This window comes from Crocodylus porosus, unplaced genomic scaffold (assembly GCF_001723895.1).
Source record: "Crocodylus porosus isolate Cpor-Errol unplaced genomic scaffold, CroPor_comp1, whole genome shotgun sequence".
In the NCBI taxonomy this organism is placed as follows: Eukaryota; Metazoa; Chordata; order Crocodylia; family Crocodylidae; genus Crocodylus; species Crocodylus porosus.
The window spans coordinates 2036851-2063572 of record NW_017728927.1 but is presented as its reverse complement, the minus strand read 5'-3'; the positions used below and the strand labels follow the sequence as shown (position 1 = coordinate 2063572).

The following is a 26722-nucleotide window of genomic DNA, read 5'->3' as shown; positions in this document are numbered from 1 at the left end:
TGTAAGATCAGGGGAGCTCAAGACAAATGCAAACAGATGTTGAAGACAACTTTGGTAAAGATATATTGTGATTTAGTAAAGGAAACAAACTGGAGTGAATCTAGGGAGAGCAACCATTGGACATAGTTTGACATTTTTCATCCTAGTGAAGGGCACTAGTGTGTGTTGCAGGAACACGCGGGGAGTGTATCGTGGCTCTGCCCTGGGCCCTGGATCTGTTCTGTCACCCCGTGATCCTGGCCCCGGTCCCACCCATCGGTCCCACTCCCAGATACTGCTTCCCACCTGCCTGTGGCCACATCCCATCTGCCCAGCCAAGTGTGCCCTGCCCACAGAGGTCCTGGGCTGCTATCAGTTAAAATCCCATTCACCCTCTCCCCAGCAGTAGGTGCAGGGCAAATGGGGCCGGACAGGATCAGTTGGTATCTCCCCACCCTCTCCCTCTACCCTTTCCCCCAGCACCAGGCAGTGTAAACAGTTGTGATGGCTGGGGGGAGGGGGCTTGAGGCCAGGTCAACAGCCCCCTTCTCTGCTCCTCCCCCCCCTCTCCCCCCTGCCCCTCAACAGCTCATCAGAATTCCTTAAGTGACCCTCCAGCCCAAATAATTACCTACCCTGTGTTATGCAATGTGTATCTTTATTGCTCCACTCTGGGTTTAGCCCCTTTCATTGAAAAAAAAAATTAGCAAATTTGAAAATTAATTTAGTATTTTCAGTTGGTTTGAAGAGAGCACTTCATAAGTTATTCCAGTTTCTGTCTGCTATTATTCCTAATAGCTGCTCCATGTTATGATGTACTTTATGGGAGTGATACGGAAGTTACTTTCTTTAAAACTAACTGTCATATAAGGCACCAAGAAGTAGTATAATTATGATATAACACATTATTTTATTTATCTCCAGTGAGGCTCCTGTTTGGAGGTTGTGAGTAATTTCTAGACTTATCAATTGTTTACTTTTACTGTATAATGAAGTTTGACTTCATTATCTATGTGTACACGGTATTTTCTAAACAAGTATCATTATCAAAACATACCCTGTTCAGTTCATCTGCATTGTTTGTGACAGAAATGAGTATATATGTGTGGCTGTAAGAATCTGCCAAGGAGAAAAGGATGATGAAGTTTTCTGAGTATTTATTTTTGATTGATAGATCCTGATAACGTTTTATGCTTTGTGTTTATTCATTTTCCCAGCTTTTCTGGTTTTTTTAACCTAGCTGACACTGATTCCCACAGTAACATTAATTAGCACTGACAATACCACTGCAGGCACCTTCACAATAAAGTATAGAAAAACTAGTCATAATCCAATAACTTGTATGTTAGCTCAACACCACAAAGTTTCTTAGATACCTTGTGCCTGGGGAAGGTTTGAAGGGCAGTGTCTTATTTAACATTTAATTTATAACAAGATTGTTTGTAATTCTAGACCAATGTTTCTCAACCTTTTTAGACTTGAGGCATGCCTCAATAGATTTGAGGTACCCCTTCATAGATGCAAATCACCCCTTGGAGAATACCAGCTCCTCATTGTCACTTGTTTTGTGATGACTGTAACAGGCTGGCCCTTTAGGGCGGTCTCAGTGCTGACTGCCCGCCTGTTCAGGGCTAAACCTCCGCCACACTTGATGAAAAATAATATGATTGCTGTTTCTAAGGCAGGAGGCTACCCATTGCTCGCCCCAGATGCCAACTTGATACACGCCCTGACCTCTCCTTACACATGTCCCATGACTCACTGATGTTCATTCTCACTTCTGGTATTTCCATCTTGTCACATCCTGTCTTTCCATATTCCCAATTCAGTAATTCTGCCCCTCACTAGGGCCACTCATCTTTATGACCCCCACTCTGGGCTGCTTCACTGTCGCTTGGCCCCCACTGGGCATTTCCTGAGGACTCCCCACCACAGGGAGTCCCATCAGGCCACCCTTCCCCAGCAGGATGAAGTTTTAGGTCATACCCAGGACCAGGAGCCTCCAAACCATCCCCATAGCTCCTGCCCTTACCTTCAAGATGTTCCAGAAGCAGCTCAGCCTGATGTTTCTTCCTTGCCTGCCCAGCTCAGACTGCTGCTTCTCTCTCTGAGGCCCTGGGTTAAAATGGAGGCTGCTTGGCCCACTCTACTAATCCCAGGGACCTCCTAGGGTCATGTGCTAGCCTTGATGAGGAGAGCACCCACCTGCCCCGCTGCTCCACTGCCAACTAGAAACCTTAAAGTGGCAGGCACTGCAGGTGCCTGGCCACAATGACAGGAAAATAATAGAGCAATTCTTCTGTTGCAGAGAACTCAGAAAGACCACAACAGGTCAGACTGTTTTAACACTATGGATCCCTATTTGAAATCTCTGTGTTTCTCTTGTGAAGCATGTTTGCACACCAAACACTTTTAACATTGTATGGCATCCCAGAGCATCCTGGATGGATCTAAAGGCATCCCACTGTTCTAGACCAATTGTTAAAAATGGGAAGGGAACCATAGCAGTAAAGAGAAGGAGAAGTCAAGATTAACTCAGACCCTGAAACTGACTGAACTATTTGTGTGCAGAAGCAAGTAGTGTTTTTTAAGAGACATACCAGGGTGCCCCTCGGGGTTACTAGAAACAATGTCCATAAACTGAAGGAGAGCAAATTTAGACTGGACATCAGGAAAAAATTCTTTACGGTGAGGGTTGCCAAAATATGGAATGGACTTCCAACGGAGGTGGTGCTTTCCTCTACCTTGAAAGCTTTTAAAAGGAGATTAGTCAAGCACCTGGCTGGGGTTACTTGACCCCAGCGCTCTTTCCTGCCCAGAGCAGGGGGTCAGACTCGATCTAATAGGTCCCTTCCAACCCTAGAAATCTATACGTTGAAATCAGACTTGTTAATAAAAAGCTATAACAGAAAAGATAGGGTGATCTCTTATCTAGATTCACCTTTTAAAAAAAAGAGAATATTAAGCTTGATTGAGAACTGCTCGTGCTCTAACCTTTTTAAGGTAAATGGATTAAAATATCAGGGGAAAGTTCCAAACAATTTCAGAAGACAGAGTAATTTAAAACAAGTTCATCTAAAGTTAGCAGTGATTTGCTCTGATCATAGCTATAACATTATAAACATCCCCCCTGCCCCCGAATATTTTAGATACATGCTTAGGAGCTCAGTTTTATTTTAGCTTGTTGTAGTAAGTTTTCATAAATTAATGCTTTGAAATGTTTTAATCAGACATTTTTCACTTATCACATGTGTTTAATTCACACAATTTGGAATTCTTAAATACCCTGTCATTACAATTCACACCTCCTGGTTATATTCATTATAAATACAAAATCGTATCATCCCATACATATTTGCATACACACACACACACACACACACACACACAAAATACCAGATTGTACAGATCTGTGATTAAAGGGAGATCATTATTCCTACCATACCACTCAAGTTACATTTTCTATAACATGAAATCATATACCACAAGCTTTCGTGTAAAGGATGGAGTGGGAAATCTGGACCTAAAATTTGGACAAGGGAGAAGAGATTGACATCATATATTTGAACTCAGATCTCCCATGTAGCAGGCAGAAATTCTACCATACAACCACCAATGCCGGTACTGCTCCAAGCTGCTAGGGGTCTTGACCTTCCCAGAGCCCCAGCCTCACATCGAGCTACCTGGCCTCTTATTGGAGGAGCTGGTAGCAGAGCTAGGAACCTCTTAGGTCACTGCTCAGGCCTTTGCTGGAGTTGGGGAGCCTCTCCTGTTGGCCACAGCCCCTCGTAGGGGATCCTAGAGCCTCTCCTGCCGGCCGCACGCCTTGCTGCTGAGGGTCCAACTGCTGCCTGCAGGTCCCACTCCTTCAGGTGCTTCTGGGGCAGCTGCTCCCACCCCACTGGCCCAGCTCTTGCCAGCTCTTTGAAGCTCTTTCCTTGTGGTCCCTCACTGGTCTCTCCTGAGCCAGCTGTGCTGCCCTTTTATCCCCCTCCAGGTGACCCAAGGGGCCAATCAGGGGACACGGAGGGTGAGTCTCTGGGGCCTGATTGGTGAGTAAAGAGAATCCCAAGTCCTCCAATCATCTTTTACCCCTTCAAAACCACTGGGCCAAGTCACTGCCAGCTAGCCCATCACAGTCAAACACACTGAGGCACTGAGTGAGGTAGAGTTTACCTAGTTATATACTTGATTGAACTTTTCAATCGTATCAAACTATGATGCTTCATTGGTTTTTGCTCCGTGTGGGTGAGTGAATGAATATGTGCTGCCTTAAAAACTCAAGATCAACAATAATTGCTTGTCATCCATTAAAGGTTTTTCTCAGTAACAAAAGCTGAAGAACAAAAGTTTAATTCTAAGCACTGCCTGACAGTAGGACCTGAAAAAGCAGTGTATCTAGTATAATCTTGGGCCAGTTTCAGAAAATACTCTAGTTTTGGGTGAAGTTCTGAATGGCTGCCATCAAGTGAGTCTTTGATACAATCTCAGACCAGTTTAAAGCTGATGGATATGCTAAGAAAACTTCTTTCAAACTAATGAAAGAATCAATTAAACCCCTTTATACAGTAAAATAGCTGTAAATCAATGGCATCCAAACTTCTGGCCTTGAGGGCCAGATGCATGACGCAGGATCAGTCCGTAGGCCTGATCCCGTGCTGCCCTGGTCTGGCCTCATGCCACCTGCTTCCTCAATCCAGGCCTGTGCTGCCTGGATATGGCTCCACGCTACTCACTGCCCTGATCCAGCCATGTGTTCATTTGATTTGGCCTTCTGACTCCTATTGCCCTGATCTGCCCCTGTGCCAACTTGATCCAGCCTCACCCCATCCACCTAGTGGACCCGGCCACACACTGCCTGCTACCCCAAACCCTGCTTACTGGATCGGTCCATATTTAGGTGCAATCTGGCATTCAGAGCCACATTATCCCATGTTTAAATAATGGATCTAGAAATTTAGCAGTGACAGTTAACACTGCCACCGCTCCCCTGCCATCAAATATCCGGTCCCTTGTGGAGACGTGTGGGTCAGATGATATAGGGCTCTGTGGGCTGAGTCTGGCCCAGAAGCTGGGGGTTGAGCACCCCTGCTCTAAATGGCAGAAGTTACTGCCCAATGCAGTGGAACATGTGATAATGTGAGAACAAAAATGAACACTAGAAAACTAACAGGGTTTTGGTAATTTGAAGGCTGAGGTGAAGAGTTTGGGCTTGCAAGCAGTACAGTTAGAAGAAGAAAAATCAATCAGTAAGTAAAAGAAGGAATTGTGAGCCTGAGTGAAGGCAAAGACAGCTACTTAAGGGTAAAACTCACTGGAGAAGCAGGTGTGAAGGTTTCTGAGCAGAGAGACTGGTTGCTACTGTTTACTTCTATTGTGTTTCTATCATGAAACACAACTTTAATCCCCTTCTTTGCAAATAAACAGAATTGCATGAAAGAACTATCTCATTCATATTACAATTTTTTTTTATTATTCCACATGTACCATACTCCCATATACCTCTCATATACCAAAGGAATATCCTGACAAAGGGTGAAAAACATTATTTAGTTAAAAATCAGTTTTACTTAGTGGAAATGGGAGAATTAAACTCCTTTCTCTTTCCTTTTTAATTTTTGTAATGTAGAGGTACTTAAAGCTAAAGATATTTGCTCAGATCATCCTGTCCAGGGTTCCTTTTCATGGAGGTGTGATTGCACATAGACTTGCACACATGCGCACACATACACACTCATGCTACAAGATGTCAGATAATCCTCCCTATGTTAAATGTATTGGAGGCTCTTCCAGTTCCCAGAACTCAGCATTGAACCCCTCGCCTTTCCTGTCTCTCCAGAGAGTGTATTGGTCAGCATATGGAATACTCTTCTGTGGAGACAGAGATACCTGAAGATGTTTTAAATTAATATTATCATGAATGATCAGGATCTTCTGAGAAGAGATGCTAGATAGGGCTAAAATGGCTATTCCCGATCCCTTTAATGATAGGAGAAAAATAAGGCCCATTCAAATGAAATACAGAGGCTTCAAGTCCAAAGGGTAAAGCAGTACTCAGCCTTCCCTCTAGTTCCTTCCAGTAAAATACTTTCACCTTCTGGAGAAACTGTCAAGAAAAACCTCAAAAACCATCAGGGACTTGAGACAGAAGATCTCATAATCGCCCAAGAAAGCAGAGGTAATAAAAAAAGAGGAGGTGTCTGACTTATTTAAAATACTGTTGGATATTGAAATCCTTTCTTCTTAATCTTACTTGTTGGTTTTAGCTGGAACACCTGCTTTCAGTTGCACTGAATTTTGTTTTCTTCCTCAGGTGGAGGAATGAAAGGAAGGACATTGTCCTTTTGCCCTTTTAATATCACCCATTTTCAATATTTGTTCATAACAGCATTCCTAAGTGTCTGCTGTTCTATTGTGTCCAGGGGCTTAGCTCCTTGGTAGAAAAATGGAAAGGGTGTAACTGTGAAGAGGACTCGATCAGGTCTGATTTATACTTGCAGGAAAGCTTCTTGGAAAGGAAGAACACTTTAGTTGAATGAATAATTTATGGTAAATTGTCTCCATCTTGATTACTGCTGATTGACAGAAGGTAGAGGGATTAGTCTTCGGCTGTCAACAGGGGCAAACAATATATTGCATCAAAAGGAATATTAAGAATGTAATGTCATATCAAGTTATGTTCAATTCCATGATCCATTCCTTTTCAATTCAGAATTCACACCATAGCAAGTATGGCCGCTTGCTTATGCCATCAGAGACAAGAATCTTGTTCCTGAAGTGGAAATAAAGCTTAGCTTACAAATAATAAGAAATGAGGGAACAGGCAGTGGTTGCATACCGCCCTAAGACATCTTCCATGGATCAATTTATAACTGGTGTTTGAGTTTTAGTAGGTACTTTTTATTTGCAAAACTTGAGAATATACATATTTATACTCATAGTTTTGTAAGGAATTTTATTAAGGAAGTCTCTATTTTTATAGGAGAATTACCTTTTCTTTTGTAATCCTTGTGACAGAGCTGGATTGATTTGTTAATATCTATTTTGGGAATTTAAAATGGATGAATTTAACATTTTGTTAAGCTATGACAGGCTTGTATATAAGGGCATTTTCATCAGGCACTGGTAGGAGGTCTTTCTTAAATAACCTGACCTATGCCAGATATGTACGTTTGTTAAATTTACCACTATTCTGGGGCTTATATATATTCATAGATTCATAGATACTAGGGCTGGAAGGGACTTCGGACGATCATCGAGTCCAGCCCCCTGCCCCAGGGGCAGAAAGTCAGCAGGGATCATAGGATCATATTGGAGCCATGATCACAAAATGTTTAAGAATGTGTAATTGCATGGCAGTAAATATTTGTTAGAGCAGAAAAAGGGTTATGTTAGGTGCACTGGATGTATTTCTTGTATCTTTACTGTTTGGGTACATACAGACATTTGGGGAGGCTTGCTGGAATCTGACAGGGCTGCCCAGTGAGCGCCTCTGCTGTGGCCATGAACTTCCAATCTCTGGACTAGCAACTGTGCACCTTAATGCCTGCGCCATCTCAGCACCCTGTGAAAGTGATGAAGTCACAAAATACAGCATATAGGGTAAACAGTAAAAAAGAGCAATGTTAATTTTCTTGACACCTCTGTTTATTTTTGGCTTTGCCCTAGGCCCTAAAAAAACCTTGTCCACATTTTGTTTATCTCAGCAGAGGGTATGTGGTTGCAGGCCCTTATAAAAATATACATTTTAAATTGCATTGAAAAATACATTTTCTCCTTTGGAGTGATTGTCTGTAACAGGGGTGGGTAAAATACGGCCCATGGGTCAGATCCAGCCCACGGAAGGACTCTGTCTGACCAGTAGCGGGTCTCTTGGTTTCACCTGGCCCAGGCACTGTCTGGCTTGTGATGCATCCTGCTGCCCCCTGGGCTCGCAGCGGGGCTGGGGTGGCTCAGTAGCTGGACTACCTTTCTGGACAGCCCAGGTGGTAGTAGCTCCTTCCAGCTGTTGCCATCACTGGCCCCAGCCCCATGGTACTGGTGGAGACCCACACACACAGGCCCAACCCCAGCCCTCCCTGCACCTGCTCCAGACTCAGCCTGGTGGAGCGGACCAACTCCAGACCAGCCAGAACCCGTGTGCACAGCCCCTGTCCAGCCCACAGCAGCTCCCCAGAACTGCCTATGTGGCGCGTGGGCCCAAATAAATGGCCTGCCCCTGGTCTATTGAGCACATTCCTGCTTAAGCCAGCTTCTGATTACCACTTTTTCTCGCAAGTTCCAGGATTTGTGGCAGCAACACTCTTGAAACCCTGATGGGGGTGTACAAAACTATCAGCTATATGATTTTTTTCTGATTTTATAATTAAGAGCAACTGGAACGCTAAGGATGGGTTAGCATTTCCAGCATAAGGTTTGACATATCTAGACTATGTACTATCACAGGAAGAGCAAACACATTCCAGTATAATTCCTCTGTAGAATGAGAATTTTATACAGTTTCTTTATCTTTTGAATCAGACCTTAAAAACAGATCCTTACTCTGCATGGCCATTGGAAACCCCATGGAGCTTTTAACGAGCAGATGTTTCTCAGGCGCCTTTGGTCAATATTTTCTTACCTCCCTACTGTTGTAACCTGTTTTGTTTCCCAGTTGGTTTCTACCCCATCACTGATTGATGTTATGTATTTAATTGATACTAAATGTAGATATGACCTATCTTACTTTTGATATGGTATTTTAACTGAGTAAGGATTGAATTATCACATCTCTAGTTTGGAAGGGATGGGAGTATGTAAATATAAAAATAGCATGACCATATATCCCTACTGTCAAAACAGGCCACTCCCTCTCCACTCTCTGGCATGTTCAGCTGCCTGTAAGCTCCAGTCACAGCTGAGCATACTGGTGAATATGGAGCAGGGGTGGGGGAGAATGTAGAGCTGTAAAGGAGCAAGGGTTTGGAGTATTAAAACAGTCCTGTTTTTGTCAGAATAGTTTCTTTTTAAACACTTGTCCCGGAAGTCCCACTGAAAATAGGACAACAATGTTCATTTGACCAAACCATCAGGACCCTCAGGACAAGTTTTTAAAATGGGATTGTCACCATGAAAATGGGGCATAGAGTCATCCTGTATAAAGAGCTATTGTTTATTGTATGTATATTAGTTCCAGTTGTTTCAAATGGTGTTAAATCTGAACAAAAGTCGTTATCTCTGTAAGGGTGTAAACAAACATAGGATTTCTCCCAAAAGAAAGCCTTTTGTCCTGCTTTAAGTACTTGTGAAGTATGGGAGATAAAATATGCTAATACTTTTTCCCTTGGAGAATGCTGTGTATGTCTGTAGTTAACCGGTTCATACAAATTATTGTGGGTTGCTCCAGGGAGAAACCTGTCAGGCTGTGAGCTCCTGGCCACCTATTAGCAGAGGAACAGCAATACAACATGGAAGGGCTGTGTGTGTAAAGGGCTGTGCTGTTCTTCTTTTATCCCAGGTTTGGGCTTGGGTTTGGACTTGGACTAGGACCACCTCAAATGAGATATCTGTTTACAGCCTGAAAGTGTTCTTGTACTGTCAGAAACTATGTTCCTTTTCAACCAGATATGGCTACTAGCAAAACTCCCAGATGCATTTCATGTGACTCAGATGAGAAACAGAATGTTAATTGCACTGTATATAGTGGATGCAGTCTAAGTGTGTCGGATTTTTTTAGGAGAAAAACTGCACTGCTTCTGACTTCAAAACTACACTTACGCAGTGCTTTACATCCTAATGCCTAATGTCACACATGGACATCTGGAGAGAACTCATCCTGCTGCTTTGATTACTTGCTGAGAGATTTGGCTGCTGGCTCTTTTGTAGTTTATTAGGTGGCTCAAATTATATTCTATTTATAAACCAAGAATGTTTTTGCTGGTGTATAAACAAAGCTTTATTAGACAGCTATGGTAAGTTCATGAAAAATGTATTGATAGGATTGGAAATGACTGTTAAATTCATACCAGCACCTTTCCAGAAGGTAGCAGAGGCCCTGTCTAAACTGTCTCCCTGCCATGTCCAGGACTGCTGTCAGAAAGCAAACGCTGCCCACCTGCTCCCAGTCTGTACATGCAGAAAGCCCAGTGATGAAGTCTAGGCCCTTCTGAGACAGATACCCTGAGAGTTGCGCTGGGTCACGCTCATGTATAAAAGGTTCATCTTGATCACTGACAGAGCTGGAGGTGCTCTGGTGCTCTGTCACTTTGAGAGGAAAAGCCCAGGCAGAGCCCTGCAGGGGAGACAGCACAGCGGCACTTGGGTTGCCACAGAGACTGGCTGATTAAATTAATTAAGAGGCAATCCCAGAGGGTCACCTGACTGGAAGAGGCATGGCCTGGGAGAAATATAAGGCAGCCCCAGAGCCAGGTCAGGCAGCCTGGCTGTGGCACCTGAACAGGGAAGAGCTCTGCCTGTGGCTGTGAGCCAGATGGAGACAGCATAAGAAGAAGCTTAGGGCCAGCCCCACTTACAGACTCAGGACTGGGGTAGGACTTCATTATCGCCTGAAGGGCTTGAGTATTGATTTCAGTTTTGTCTGCTACCTGAGGAGGACCACGGTGTCCAGTGGGGACTAGATACCAGGACTGTGCAAAACGGCTATGTCTCGTTTCGATTTTAGATTCGGCCGTTTTGGAGGACAGGAGTTTGTTTCAGTATTTCAGATCACTGCTCTGTTTCAATTCAGCCAGAGAGAGGCAGGCACAACTGGGCAGGCTCTCCCATGGCTTTTCCAGCTGTGCCTGCCTCTCCCCATGCAGGGGGAGCTGCAGGAGAAGTCCCCATGGTGGCTCTGCCCACTCCCATCCCCTCCCCGGGCCCAGCCTCCCGGCACTTAAAAAAAAAATTTAAAAAAAAGCCCTGCACTCACTGGCGGCAGGAGCAGCAACTGGGGCCTCTGGGTGCTCATGTCAGAGCCCTCCTGTGCAGAGTGAGGCAGTGGAGGGCAATGGGGATCACCCCTCACCCCCCCAGCACCAGCGTGGCAGCTGTCATATTGCGCAGGTTCAGTATGGCTCGGCAGGGCACTGCACTCTCCCTTGGAGCTGGGGCAGTTCCAGCAGTCACCCAGAGCCCAGCAGTGCTCAGTCCGAGTGGACTGGAGCTAATGAGCTCAGTGAGAGCAAAAGGGCAAAGGCCAAGAAGCCCAAAGCCCAACGCTAGAACAACTGTTGGTTCTCTCTAAGACCCTTAGTTATCCTCCTTCCTGTCCAAATAATAACATCAAAGGTGTGGCAGACAAGTAAAGGAGATGAGGACCCTTAGAGTTAGAGCTGGGTCAGGAATTGCGGGGCCACCATGGGCTGTCATGGCCACTCATGAGACCTGAACCTGCTACAATCATATAAAAGTTTAGCAAGCCCTAAAGTGAATCCTGCAGAGCAAGTTTATCAGAGCAAAGATAATAAAGTACTGTACAAGATATCAGATGTCAGGCCACCAAGTAAAATCCTTTTCTGTCAGCAGAGATTATATAACCTTGCATTGTCTTACTGCTTTGTCACTGAACTATCTAAAATAGAAGAAGTGTCCTCATTTGAAATGCATAGAAATTGACTCCGAGAATAGAGGTACTGTCAGTAGTTTTCTTGGTTGCACTGCAGAAGGGATATATTCTTGGCCAAAAGAATGCTTTTGCTAAATAATATTCATGGTTTCCTTTAAGAATTTTTAAACTAGGGTTATTGTGCTCTCCATATGTCTCATGAAAGTTGATGAAGACTGGAAATGTAACAGAATACAGTTCAAATCACATAGTTGAATCTTACTCATTGCCACATTATCCAAAACTTAATTTGATGTGAGACTTCAAAAACTAAATCTTTTGGTGTGCAGGAAGCAAAACAGTACTGATAACATAACTTTTTAGTGAAGAAAACAGGTTCATTGCCATATGTTTTTACCAGCCATTATTTTTTGCAGGATTCTATGTTCCAATGCAGTTTAGGTACTTAGAATTTGGAGAAAAATGAAACTCCATTTTAGTAACGCCACTGTAAGTGCGATTTAATGGCCACCTATAAGTTTATAAGGGGTGTTCATCGGGATCTGAGGGAATGATTGTTCAACAGAGCGCCCTAAGGGATGACAAGGTCAAACAGTTATAAACTCCCGCAAGACTGTTTCAGGCTGGACATAAGGAAGAATTTCTTCACTGTCCAAGCCCCCAAGGTCTGGAATAGCTTGCCACCGGAGGTGGTTCAAGCACCTACATTGAATGCCTTCAAGAGAAATTTGGATGCTTATCTTGCTGTGATCCTATGACCCCAGCTGACTTCCTGCCCCTTGGGCAGGGGGCTGGACTCGATGATCTTCCAAGGTCCTTTCCAGCCCTAATGTCAATGAAATCTATGAAGTCAAGTGTAGGGGCAGCAGAAGAATTTGTCTTCCTTGTCTGAGTCAAAACTGGTAAGCTTCTGGTCTGTTCCTGTTCCCACTGAACTCAATGGGACTGTACCCACAATGAGAATTTTCTTAAATTCCCACACATCCTACACGTAGGCAAGGCCTGGGAACATAGTCATTGTCTTTGGTGGGAGCATGAGGCCCATAATGTGGATTACTGACTCAGAGTGGATGCCATGTCATGCATTTCAGTTACTCTGAGTAACAGATTAATGATCCCCACTGAAAATGATATGATTGAACTCGTCTACAGGCCTCTGCAACTATTAGCTAGTATGAATAGGTTTGCTTGCATAAATTTCATGCCGTATCACACTTTGTGTTTCTCTTCTGATCTGTTATGACTGCTGAATGAGTTGGCTTTATAGTGTTATCATTTTCTGAAGGCATTAATGTTCTTTAGTACAATGCTTATAGATCTAATTAGCTAATGCAACAAGTGACTATTCCCCTACCATAGTATTCTCCTGAGCCTGTGGCAGTCAGTGATCTCATAATTGGCATTTTTCTGTCTTTAAAAGTTTTCAACAATTATGTCTTTTAAATGATATGTGAATGCATTGTATTTCTACATCTGGCCCTGCATGAAACCAAACAAATATGGTACATATTTGCATTATACCAGGAACAGCCCCAGGAAAGAATTGTGCCTGAGAGAGTCATTCTTTTGTGTCCTTCTTGATACCATAAACACGTTAGGCTATTTCAGTCTTGCAAGTTTGTTGTAGTGAAACATTAATAATGCAAATAGGGAGAACGCTGATTTCTTAAAGGTGTACATCATTTCTTCTGCAGGTCCGCTGTAATGCTGAAGTTCAAGAATTGCGTCAATGGCAAAAGCAGCTGAGAGAGGATAAGAACATTTTTAAAAGAGTGCAAGAATTCTGGGCTAAACAGGAAGTCAAAGGTATGCTATCCACATTGGGAGGCTTAAGGGTTTTTCTTGCCATAAAGTATTTAGCAGTTCAATGACAGTCTGTACTCAGACATATAGCACAGTGAAACACTAATCCCAAATGACAAGGCAAGACATAGGTTTTATTGAAATGTCTTCTTCTTCCTTCAGAATTGCATTATTAGGTGACTGTCATTTAGTATGCCACAGGAAAATACAGTACTGGGCCAGAGCTCAGCTGGCGTAACTTCTCTGGATTGAGCTGTGAGCCATTACACCAGCTGAGGCTGTGGCCCAGTGTCACTTAGGGCACACTCTGATTAGACCTCTTCTAGCACCTGTCATATTTAAATATTGCTGGAAGTGTTATAGGATAGTTTTCCTGAACTGGGGACTTCTCTATCTAAGAAATGTTGTATTGGCATAACACAAGCTTCATAAAGTCTCTACTATTCCTAACAGAAGTTGGCTGGCAGTTCTTGAAGGAAAAATAACATGTTTGTGTGGGATAGAGCAGCTAAAGTGCTGTGAATTGCACTGTGGGTGCTGACAGAGCTGCAGCTCCCCAGTCTAACTCATAGCGATTCACAGAAAGCGCTATGAGTTAGACTGGCTCTCCCGACCCAACAGACATTGACTGTTGGGTCAGGAGGCTGGGGGATCAAGCTCTGCTTTGGAGCAGATCTGGCCTAGCTGTGTCTGCAGCTTCTCTCTCCTAGCCTTTCCCCTCCCCCACCCCACCCCACCCCACCCCAGCTCCAGTGCTGTCTGCATGATGGGAGTGGGGGGAAGAAGGGAGGGGAAGGAACTCAGGCTGGGCTTTGCCCAGCCTGTGCTAGAGTGGTGGTGGGTGGATTGGAGCCGCCCACCTCAACAATATTTTCTAGTGTATTTTCCAGTATTTTCAGTTCCTTTCAACCCAGGCCACAGACACACAAGCAGCTTAACCAGCAACATGTCCAGCCATCCCCATTTAAAAAGCTGCAAAGACATGATGTGTCTTTCAGAGTGATGTAACCGTGGTCTAATAGTGGCAGGTTTCCTCCTGAATGAAATAGGGGCAGTTTTCTCACGTTTTCAAATGCCTTTGTTTTATTGAACAGCCTGCTTATTTTTCATGTTTCCAAGTGCACAGGCTGCTTGTTTGTGCTCAGCTGGTGCAGTACAATTTGCTTTAGGTTTATGCCTTTAGATTTGCCTTCCCCTTCTTGTGTCCATGGGCTCACATGGGCAGATTCAGAGACAATGTGTAGAGCACTAGAACCAAGGCAGCACTAGAGCTCGCACTAGTGTTTTGAGCTGAACTCAGTGCTGTCTGTCTGAATACATCTGATGGATTGGGTCCCCCAAGGATTTAGGCACCTCCTCAGAACCAGACTGGACCACACAGAGTTTAGGGTGAGTTGATCACCAAGATGATTAAACTTATCCATACTGAGCTTGTACAGGAGCCCAAGTCTAGGTGCTTGGGGGACTTGGCAGTCCAAGGTAGAGGTGCTGTGTGAACTTGAGTACCTGTTGAGTTTTGTAACTTGGGGAGTAGGCCAGTCTGAATCATTCTTTGAACTTTGGTGACTATGTTCCACCGGGGTCTGGCTAGTAGACTCACTTTAAATGTATTTCATAGAAAGTATTATCGGGCTGCTGAGTCCTGCAATCTGTTTGTACATATTTTAAATGGGACAATGAAGACTATGCTGGGAAGTATGAACTATTTTGTTAGTTAAATCTGAGTCTGTTCATGGAACATACTGCCACTGAGTTCCTTTTAAAGTGGGGAATGAGTGAAATGGCTAGAAATTCTTATCACAAGCTTCTCCTCCTATACATTCAAATAGAAATATTTAAGCTGAAATTGAAACTTTTTTGATGACTGTTTAAAAATCAGTAGTAGCAACTGAAGTTCTGTTAATTCCGTTGTATGTGCGATGTCATCATCCTTTTAAATTTCTGAGTTTATCAAACTGACTTTTGAAACAAACGTAATGAATCCTAAAATAAAAAGTTATTCTCATATTCTCAAGCTACCTTAAAACATATAAACTTAAAGAGCACTTCAGATTACCTATTACACTAGCTCTAGCTGTAAATAATTAACTGCTTACAATTTATGCAGTAACTGCTATTGTCAGATCATTTCTGTGTATTGTTTATTTCAAAGCTGCCCTCCTTTCCATAAAACATGACATGACACAGGCCATTCTATGAAGCTGTTTTAATTATAAAGTGATCTGTGATTTGTAATTGTAAATGTCCAAAGAACTAACATTAATTTAATGTCCTGCTAGCATTTTCTCACTGATTATTATTTAGCATTCAATTTATTTTGTGCCTTATTTACAAGCATACCTGCCCACATGGATATCAGGAAAATTCTAGGTGTTTTCTCATTGTGCTTGCCGTGCCTGCCCTGAGACACTTCCCTCACTGGTTGCCTACACCTGTGCTTTACTGCAGTGTAGACTAATTAACTGCAGAGTGAAGCATCACCATCTACACATGCCACAGTAAACTAATTAATACCGTCATAAAATAGTACTGTTGGGAATAGAACTTTGTTGACTTCAGTTGGGTTCCCTGCGCAGTTCGTGGCAGGTGTGATGACATCTTTATGGTGTTAGTGAGTATAAAAATGGTGCTATGTACGCTAAAGGGTTCTCTCCTCTGAGTTTCTATTCACCAAATCTGAGATTGTCTGAATTTGCCTCCACCCAAATTTAAAGACTATTAAATGAATGCGTTTCTTAGTTTTCTAAACAAAGTCTGAATGTGTAGAGTTGCATCCTATTTTTAACTACATGCACTTTGGCTATTATAGTAGTTTTGAAAGATCTAGTCAAGGTGACACTGTAATTATATCCTACACTTCTGTGCTGAAGCATTCTAATAATGCCTGTTAAACACCTGCTGGAATTGCAGTCAGAGTGGGAACAGACTACCAATAAAAGGCAGTGAAGAAATACAAATTGATTTCTCCACTAGAATTCTTTTTAACATATACATCATTATACACATATAAGATGAATCTTTCTGTAAATACCTTACTGCATAGTGCCATTGTAATTAGATTTCCTTATCTTCTGCTAATGAAAACAAAGTGGCATTTGAACTCATTTTATCCAACAACCATGCAGCACACTTCAGCCAAAGGTTTTGGGGGAGGATACTATCAGCTGTTGTATTGGATTTATGGCATAATCGAGATTTTTCTTGCATTACATTGAATCCAACTGAGCTCCAACTCTAATTCTTCTAGGGCAGATACAGTGTTAAATTGCTATAGCTGCACTGGTTCTTTCAGTTATGCATTTTCTCTGAATGGTATGTTTTAAACCCTTGTGATAAAGATAGTAAAAATACTATGAACATGATCCAGCCTGAAGAAGATTGGTGGCATTTTGTTTACTTCAACAGACTGTGCTAGTTTTTAAATTCATTTTGCTGCTAAAATGGAAAATACTTTAAATGGGAAAAACCTAATGTAGTCCTATTCCAAGACTTATTGAAGGGTGTATGTATGTATATATTTTAGTAGTAACTGCCATCCTAAATATATATGCCTACCTCATATGTTTGTATAAAGACAGATGTATACTGCATATACATACAGGATGTGTCGACTTATATAAGACATTGTAAATTTCATTGACTTCAAAACAGTGCTTCAGACTAACTTAAATGATGCACAGATGTATTGGCCCTTTATAAATGAATTGGACTCTATTTAAATTTGGAGGCAAAATGTGTTTATAAGGTAGTTTTTCACCTCAGCGGTGTTCATACCCCATGGCTCACCCCATCCTGGATGTGCTAAGGTGGCCAGGCAGGCCCAGCTGCAGCCCCCAGTAGATGCAGAGAGGACCTGCCCTCACCTGGTGGGGCGTCCTCTAATTTTCTGTTTGCCCAGGGCCCCAATAAAAAATCTTAATCCACCACTGTCCTTAGATTAATTGATATGTGTTGCAGGGCACCAAAGTGCCTGCTCCTAAAGAAGGACAGGTGTGGGTTGCCGGGGCAACCACAGGGGTCAGCTGACCGGAAGGGGGCAGGGCCTGGCCTACATAAACAAGTCAGGCTAAGACCAGAGGCAGTTCCCCTCTGGCAGCCAAGAAAGAGAGAGCTCTGCTGGGAGTAGGTATAGGAGAGAAGCCTGATGGCCTGAGCAGCATTCCGCGAGATGGTACGGGGCGGAGGAAACCCTGGTAGGGAGAGCAATGTTGGATAGCCAGTTTGGCATGGAGTTTATGTTGTAGCCCAGGAGTGGGAGTTTTCTGTTTTGTTATTTCACTGGAGGACCGGGTGAGGCTGTAAGGGTTGGAGGAGGCCTCATGGGAGCTCCCCAGCAGGTGGGGGTTCCTGGTGCCAGAGAGGGTGCCACGTTTTGAGGGGTTGTATAGACCCCAGCCCCAGTGGGGCAGTGTCGTGCAGGGCGAAGAGCCTCAGTGCGGGTGAGTGACCCGAGAAGGCGGGTCTTGGGGCCAGGCATGGCTACGGCCACCTGAGCCCCGATTGTGGGAGTCGTGAGCGAGGCCCAGTGCGGGCGTGAGCGTGAGCAAGGCCCCAGTGCGGGCATGAGCACGAGCAGAGCCCCAGGGAGGGCATGTAGGAATAAGAAGCCCCAGGGAGGGCGAGAGTAACACGTTGAGCCCCGGAGAGGGCGAGCATACAGGTAGAAGCCCCAGAGAGGGCGCGTGTATGGATAGAAGCCCAGAGGGGGTGCATGAGAATAGAAGCCCCAGGGAGGGCGTACGGGAATAAGAAGCCCCGGAGAGGGCCGCTAAGAGAGGATAAGCCCGGAGGGCGTCCGCGAGGGTGCGGGCAACAAGAATAGACTCAACAACGTCCGGTACATCTGAGAGGCTTGGGGCATGGTATAAGGGGTGGTAGGAGCCACGTGTAGCCCTGTGGCAGGAGTGCACAGAATCATTGGTAGATGGGGTACTGGCGGGAGTACGCCAAGGGGTACCGTGTTCAAGGAAGACAGAAAAGGCAGCCTCCCTTTAATAATATTACCAGCAAAGACATGGTGGGCGAGAACAAGGGTGCTTAATCGCCAACTTGGCACGGTAGGGGGCTCCAGGAGAGATCACGGCCGCTCCTGGGTCCCTGCCCCATGACAATATGCTTCTCTGCATAGCCCAGGTCTGTGATTTTTCTCCTGAAAATAGCTACTTAATGAATGCATGAACTGATTCATGGAAAGGTGATATAAAGGCTTGTAGGGGGCTGGCAGGTCTGCAGGAGGGGGTTGTCTCTCTGTGGTTGGTGGGAAGCTAAAAATACCCTGGTCAGGGTGGATGGGATAGGAGGAGCACAGCTGGGGCAAATGCCTAGGCTTTCCCAGCCCCAGGGCTGTGCTTCAAATATGTATAGACATCTGTTAGATCAGGTGAACCTGTTTCCGATCCAGCTTAATGCACTTCTCAGGTGAACTAAGTTGGATAGGGTGGCCATTTTTTGCCCGATCCAACCTCCCTGAACATCTGTATATATTGGCACTTAAATTGACCTAACAAAGGTTAGTTCAATCTAAGTGTAATGTCTGCATGTACCCATAATGTAGTATTGGTTTTAGATCAGACATGTCTTTTTCAGGAAGATATATTATAAATATATAGCCAGCTGGTCTTAAGAAATACATAACTGTTTTCTTTCTCTGAATAGGATAATCCTAACTGAAGTGCTTGCTTTCCCATCAATAAAATAGATTTATCTATGCATAATACTTATTGATGTCCAGTAAGAGTTACGCTACATAAAAAAGCTTCCATGCTTTGATGAGATAATGGAAATACCAACAAACTAAAAAATGTGCTTACAGCACAAACAATAAGCTTGGGTGCCTTAATATGCATTAGCAAACAAGCTGGTCAAATTCTTTTATTGCTTTCAGAAATGCAGGTTTTGGGCAGTTTCCATAAAAGGAATTACATGGTTTTTATAAACAGAAAAAATAGACCTATACTTTGCTAATCTATAACATATGAATTCATATGAAACAATGTGTGAAATACATATACCACATTATATAGGTTGCTTATCAATTTAAATGGCATTTTTGGTTCTACAATTCTAGGATATTTCAGAAAGATTCAGTTTTGCGTTCTTCAGAAACAGAGACATCTAGGGAAAAAAGCAGTTAAAAATTAATCATTTTAAAATCCTGGTTAATAGTCTGTGAAATTCCACAGACATAAGAAGAAGGTCTCAGCAGTTATGTCAAAATTCTCCTTAGATATCAGTTAAGCCTGCTGAAAAAGGAGAATTCATCTGTGGTGGATTTATTTTTAGTTGTTTTATATACACAGTTACTAAACATTTTGTCTAATCCCCTTGCCTTCAGCTCTGAAACCAAGAATTCTACTCCAGCCTTTTGAATGCATACAGACATAGATATTATAGATGCATAAATGCAGTTTTTGCTGATGTATTTTGTGATTTTACATTTCAAAATGTACTGTGTGCAATTATAAGATATCCTTGAGGCAGCTGTGTGGGCTGACAATTGGAACCTGAACTTTTAGTGGAGTAAAACTGCAATATAAATGTTAATACACATTTGGGGAATCTGCACAGCCTATATAACAAATTACTGAAATGGAAGACTATCACAGAACTACTGTTCTTTACTGATGCAAAATCCTCCTTATTCTGCAGCTACCAAAACAGTGTAGCTTTTGAGTCGAGTCCTTTATGAAGCATAGCATGCGTGTTCCTAGTAGAGTGTAGCACCTTTAAGTACCCTTAGACCCAGAGTACTTGTTCAGTCCCAGATATAAAATGAGAAGGTTAGAAAGAGTTTGTATTAGAAAATTTTAAAATATTTACAAAATTTGCCAAAAATACTTAGCTTTATGAAAGCTCTCATTACCAAGTCTTTTTCGTTACTGGCTGGTATGCAGGATAGTTGAGTGATACTGGACAGCCTTTTGGTGTCTACGCTGGTCTTCTCAGAACAAAAAAATCTACACATACTATAGCAAGAAAAACAACTTCCGCATGCTAAAGCGACACTTAAACCTGACCATTATGGTCAAATGCAGCCTACTGGTATGGGTGTTTATAATCAACTCCTCTGCTTTGCACAGATACAGAACTGCTGTAGTGGCCATCATTCATCATTGTATTTGTCAAGTGTAGTGAGGCTGTCTCAGAAAGTATCTAACTAAACAGGTACCCAAAGATACCTGTTAATATTTGAGGCAGGTGATTTTTCTTATGAGAATTCTTAATGCCAAGATTTACATGTTTTATTATCTGATGGGTAAATAATGGCCCCTCTGCCCAGTGAGTGGTATGCAGCTGGGGCTGCAGTCCCTCAGCACTGCGGGATAGACCAGGGCTGGGGCTGATTGGTGGGCTGCCCATCTGCCCCTTTGCCGGCCGCAGTGGGGCAGGGCTGTCCTGTCCCAGGGGCACTGGTATCAGCAGCTGCCTGCAAATGGTGGAGAGAAGGAGCAGGGCCACCCATGGGGCCTCCTGGCAACAGATAGCCCCAGAAAACCACTGCTGCCCCTGGGCCCAGGAGGGCCCCACGGACCCATGTGTTAATCCATCTCTGGCCAGAGCTACGGAATATATATCACATGGTCACCCTAGGCTGATCCTTGCACAGGCTTTCTGGGACACAGAAGGAGAATCCAGGTGGATAAGCCTCGGCCGTGTGAGTGAATAGAAAGGATGAAGTGTACTTATCCCCTCCCCACCCTTGTCCCTTGACAGGGGCATTTGCCACTGCAGTTGTGTGTGTGTGTTCACTTGGCTGCGTTTCCCGATTTGTCCACCTATCACATGGATTGGCCTGCAAATGCACCAGTGCCCACTGTTTGGAGAGGCGCACTAGGATTTTTATATATATGTAAAGAATATATATAGAGAGAGAGGAACAAATTTGCAATAATAAAATTAAAAATCAACCAAGTGTGAAGAGTTCACTTCCTTCCAGGAGGAATGGCTGAGTCCAGGGGAGGGGAGGGGGCTGGGGTAGGTGCAGCAGGTTATGAAACTCAAGCCTCTGGCAGCAGTTCCCAGGCTGTGGCTGGTAATCCAGTGCCAGCTAACTTGGTTTCCAACCCTTAGACCCACTGGAAAATCCCAGCGTTAAGTATTGCTTAAGCAACTTAGGGGCATGAGTCCCACTGGGAGTCACTGGGCCTGAACACATCCATCCCTTCAGGCCTTGGAAATTGCACCCCAGGCAATGCTGCTTCCTTAGGCGATGGTTGTGGGGTGGTTTGGATAGGACTGATCATGCCTCAGGCAGAGCTGGGGCTGGGTGACCTTGGAAGCTGTCTCCCAGCCTCGCTGTGATGCTGCGATGAATCTTGTGTCCCTGTTGCAGCTCTGCTGGGTGTGCTCCTCCTCCTCGTCACACTGACTTGCGGTGGGCAGTCTGTACGTGACTGGCTCTCATGCTGTGGTCTGCTATGGCTGGGTCTTTCCCAGGTGGCTCTGCACTGGTGTGGATGGCTACCCTGCCTGGGGCTCAGTAGCACCAGGGCAGCAGGTACAATTCCACTTCCTCCGTGCTGGGCAGGGCCTTGCGGGGCCTGATGAGGTACCTCCCAAGGGTCTGCTCAGGGACAGCCCCAGCCCCCTCACAGCAGGGAGGGTCTCTGTTGCTGGCACTCCCACTGGGCTGCCTGTGCCTAGGTGTGGCCATGGGGCAGGGAAACTGAGCTGCCACCACCCGCATAGAGCCCTGCACCTGCCCCCTAGCTTCTGTCCTGGCTCAGCTGGAGGGGAGGAGGTGCATGCTGCCGGATGCCCATGGTCCGGATGCCTTCCTAGGCCATGCTGCCCTTGGAGCCCCAGGGGCCCCCTGATTGACAGCCACCCTTGGGCCCAGGTCTCACAGGCCCCTGCATTAATCCACCCCTGTCTAAGGACATGGCACATGAACAAGCTACCTTGTTGTATATGAGGTTAAGGGTTCACAGCTCATCAGCTACCCTGGTGAAACTGCCCATGTGCATGCTACCCTATGGAAAACCAGGGTGATTACCGTGTCAGATTTTGTGTACCATTGAGAGGTTGCATTAGCCAGTCTCCATGGAGTACCTGACACAATAGGAATCCCTACCTTCATTTTTTTCACCCCTGTTTCCTTGTGTGCCCATGCTCTCAAGCTGGGAACTTGCACTGATTTCCTGAATCCAGTGCAACTTTGAGTGACTTACAGCAGTTTAGCTTGCTAACATTATTTAGCTGTACCTATAACTACATAAGGGGGACAGATAAAACAATTTATAAGTGTCTGCCCAGAAAGTTGTTTTAATTTATATCAGTGGTGTCACACTGGTATGGCTCCCTGGACAGCATCTGGAGAGGGCAGGTGGCATCAGGGAGACATGGGGTTAATGCTGTCATGACTCACCCTCTGCCACCAACATGCCTCCCCAATGGGACATACCCTGAATTTTGGCAACAGGCCCTGCTAGTCTAGGAGCCCTGCAGCCCAGATAACACAGCTCCATAGCCTGAATCTGGCTCATGGGCCATAGGTGTCACACTCCTGGTTTTATTGAATCATTGCAATATTACGACTTCAATTAAGCAAGTGGACTTTTGTGTATAGGCCAAAGCACAACATCTGTAGTGATGAAAAGCACTCATTGCACAAGTAAAGGTTTTTGTTTCACAGTAGGAGAAAAAAAGACAAAAAATTCTAACTTAGTCTACCATAAATATATTTACATCATGATAAATCACTATGCTAAGATATTTTTGATTGAAATATCTACTTCTAAGGAGTTTATCTTGTGTGGCTGTAGCTGGTATTTAGTAAACAGTGTAGAAATTATCTATAGGGAAAATGCACCTCTACACTGTGAGCTGCTGAATAGCTTTTAGAAAATGCAAACTCAAGCAGTAATGTGATTCTATTGACACCACTAGAATGATCAGCATACTTTCCACCAAAATGTCTGCCAGCTAGCTTGTTAGTGCGAACTAAAAATGATTTTGGTTTGTAGTATTCTCAGTACAAAGCAATGTAAACTACATTTCATTAATATTGGTTAGACAAATATCAACATTTTTATTAAGCTGTAATTATGTGATCTTGTAAACTGTGTTAATGAAGGCAACAGAAGGAAAGCACAGTCATGAATTTAAACACGTTTACACTTGAACATAATTTCACATTTCAGAATGTGTTTTAATTTATAATTTTATTTTTCTATTTTCAACGGAAATGAAATTTTAAGTACTCAAGGAACTTTGTAAAACCGCACTAATTGGTATTGAGCCAAATACGCAAGTCCTTAATTTCATTTTGATTTTACTTGGAGAAAAAAATTATTAGGACTTTTCCTTAGTAAAGGCCAAATGGAAACTAAGTTCTCTCTGTCTTACAGCTCTTGCCTGAAGGTCAGTGGGAGCTTTATGATAAACTACAGTGAGAACTGGGTGAGACCTGGAGGGATGCGTTCAGGCCGCAAGTTCCATTCCAGATTGCACGTCTATGCTTTAAAAATTCTTAATGGACTTGCTCCAGGTATATTTTCTAGCCCACTGTAGGAGCTTAGGAAAGCACATGATTTCCTAAATCTAAGGACAAAGTAAATTGGCCTAATTTACTAATTTTGGATTAAAGCAATTTAGAGTCCCCAGGGGTTTCATACAAACCCTCCCCACCCCCATTTCTACTGGAGCTCCAAAGCCCCATTCCAGAGAGGTAATGGGAATAAGTAGTACATCCAACAGCCCTGGTGTGCTCTTTTGGGTTGGGGGGACAACTGTGTACTGTTCACTCACCGAGTCCTCAGGTGGGAATGACATTGCACTCTACAACATGGGATCCTGAAGTAAAGACCCCTGTGACGGGCATGGGGCTGCTCATGCCTGGGAACTCTCATTTCTGTCTCTCTGCAGCAGAGTGGGGCAGTTATTTTGGCTAGCGAGCCACTTAATGAGTTTTGGTGATCTGTCAAGGGCTGCACACACAATCTTTTAGAAGATCTCATTTTAGCAAATTATAAATAAAAAACAAATCATATACTAAAATCAAACATCTGCTATAACATATTTTATTTCAAAACATATTTTTGTCCTGATTTATGCTTTTTTAAAATAAGGTATATAGAGATGATTGCATAATAGTTCAAAATAAAGTGTTACTCTTATATGTGTAGGGAGGGGTGGGAGTGTGGGGAAGAGGAGAGATGCCTGTGCGCTAAGTCCTGGGAGCTGGCCGGGGATGGGGGGAGGAGGAGGAACAGGGGGCACTTACAGCAAAGCTCACCCAGGTGGTATGAGGCAGGTGATCTGACCTGTGGCTGCCCCCACAGTGCTCCACATGGGGCTGAGCTCCACCCACTCCTGCCTGGGGCAGCCCGCTCTGTGCTCCCACCCATTCTACCCCAGCCCAGCCAGCATGCACAGCTTCGCAGCAGGGCAGCTCCCAGTGCAGCTGCAGTCACCCATGTACTGCTTGGCTCCCTCTGCTTCCATCGGCTCCTCTTCCTCCTGCCCTTGCTGCACTGCTCTGGGCAACAGGTAGTGCAGGGAAGTGAAAGCTGCCATGGAGATGCATGTGGGCACATGTCCAGCCAGGCAGAGGGAAAACTGCAGCTTGGTGGTTCCTGCTCCAGCATGCAGGGCTCCAGTTTCAGTTTCTGGCCACTTTCCACCTAGTTGCTGGGAGCTGGAGCCCTGTATGCTGGGGCAGGAGTGGCACAACTGCAGCTTTCCCCCTACCTGGATGGGCATCTAGTGCCTGGCATGTGTCCCCATGATCGCCACCACCACTTCCCCACATTATCTTATGCCTGGAGTAGTGCAGCAGAGGCTAGAGGAGGAGGAGGAGGAGCCACTGGAGGAAGGTGGAGTTGAGCAGTACCCAGGCAGTACCAGGGAGGATGCAGCTGCCCTGGGTGCAGCCCCACTGGGAAGCTGTGTATACTGTCCAGGGTTGGGGTGGGCAGGACCGCAGCATGGGTTTTCCTGGGCAGAAGTGGGTGGGACTCAGCCCCTTGTGGAGCACCACAGGGTGCAGCCACAGTCTGGATCCAATTCATTGGTGGACGCCTGGCCATGGGCTGGATCCAATCATTTGGCAGGCCAGATTTGGCCTGTGGGCGGTAATTTGCCTACTCTTGCTCAATAGACTCTAAGAAAATGGAAACACTGTGCCCATTTCATGTTTCCAAACTTAGCTTAACAGCACCAGGGCTAAAAACTCTTCTTTAAAAAGAACTAGCTTCAATAGCATTGAAATTTGTGGAGATATTTAGGGAACTATTTGGGCTCCAGAATACACTTTACATCTGCTGATCTTATTCAGTTTCTCTTTGTTCATGGAAGATTTGCAAGATCAGCTATTCCAACATGATTTAAATAATTTTGACGCTAAAAGCCTAAATTAACCCCCAGAAATTAGTTCAAGTGGAATTTTAAATTCAGTCCAGAACCAAAGACAGTTTTCCCCACATCAAACTCAGAAAAATGATATTTACCATATTTACTCAAATATGAGACAAGGTTCCCCTTCCCCCCCAATTGACGTGGGTTGGTTAACATACAGACAACACAGAGCATGACTGTAAAACTCATGGCTCATATTAGGCAAATATAGTGATGGGAACCTACAGTAAGGCCAGGTTAGGGCGGCCTATCTAAATATGGTAGTGCCCATTGTGCTCAGTCCCCCTCAGCACCATCTTTTTCAAGTCATGGTAAGCCACTACATTGAATACATTTCAACTTCCTCTTCACTACTACAGCTGAGCTGTGCCCTTCTTTCCTATTTCCAATTCTTCTTTTTTTCACCAGCCTTAAATATCTGGCAAATATCACCAAACAGGGCTCCAAACCGTTCACCCAGAATCCCTCTGTCGCCTCCTCTCTCAGCCTGTTGCATATGATGATACTGTGGCCCCCTTCTCCACGAGGTAAAGCTGAACCAGGTTGCCCTGCACCTCATCTGCGTATACATTTTTGGAGGATCCCAGAACTCATGGCAAGAACAACTGGTTCCAGTCATGAGTGGGGGTATAATTAGTGCATGAACCCTTTGTGGAGGGTATCTGGAGTACACACACATGCTGACCAGTGTTGAGTTATGGGGTTACCATGTTTTGAAATGCTGTTGTATCTGCTGGGGCCCAGCCCAGTGAACTACATGGTAAGGTATGAGACTTTTGGCATTAGTGTAGCAAGAAACCCTTTTGTCTGCCCCACTATCAAATGTGAAGTTCCTCCATATAGCAAAAGCCCCTCTTTTAGTATTTTCCCCCTTTTGGGGGTGCTTTCTCTTTTCTTCCTTCCTCTCTCTTTTTCTTTTATTATATTATTATTATTTTTATATAATGTGTACTTGTAGTGAAAATAGAGCTTGTAGAAGCTTTTACAAATGTACTTTAAGTTTAAAAGTAAGTTGTACCATGTAACAATGTTAGCAAG

The 26722-nt window shown here is 44.2% G+C and overlaps 1 protein-coding gene across 1 annotated transcript in view; it reads left to right on the top strand.

Moving 5' to 3' along the window:
- IQCK (IQ motif containing K) overlaps positions 1 to 26722 on the top strand; it is an 88150-nt gene that overhangs the window by 46718 nt on the left and 14710 nt on the right. The window contains exon 8 of the mRNA XM_019541768.1: positions 13219 to 13330. Coding sequence (XP_019397313.1) covers positions 13219 to 13330 — 112 coding nt within the window. The remainder of the gene's footprint in view (positions 1 to 13218; positions 13331 to 26722) is intronic.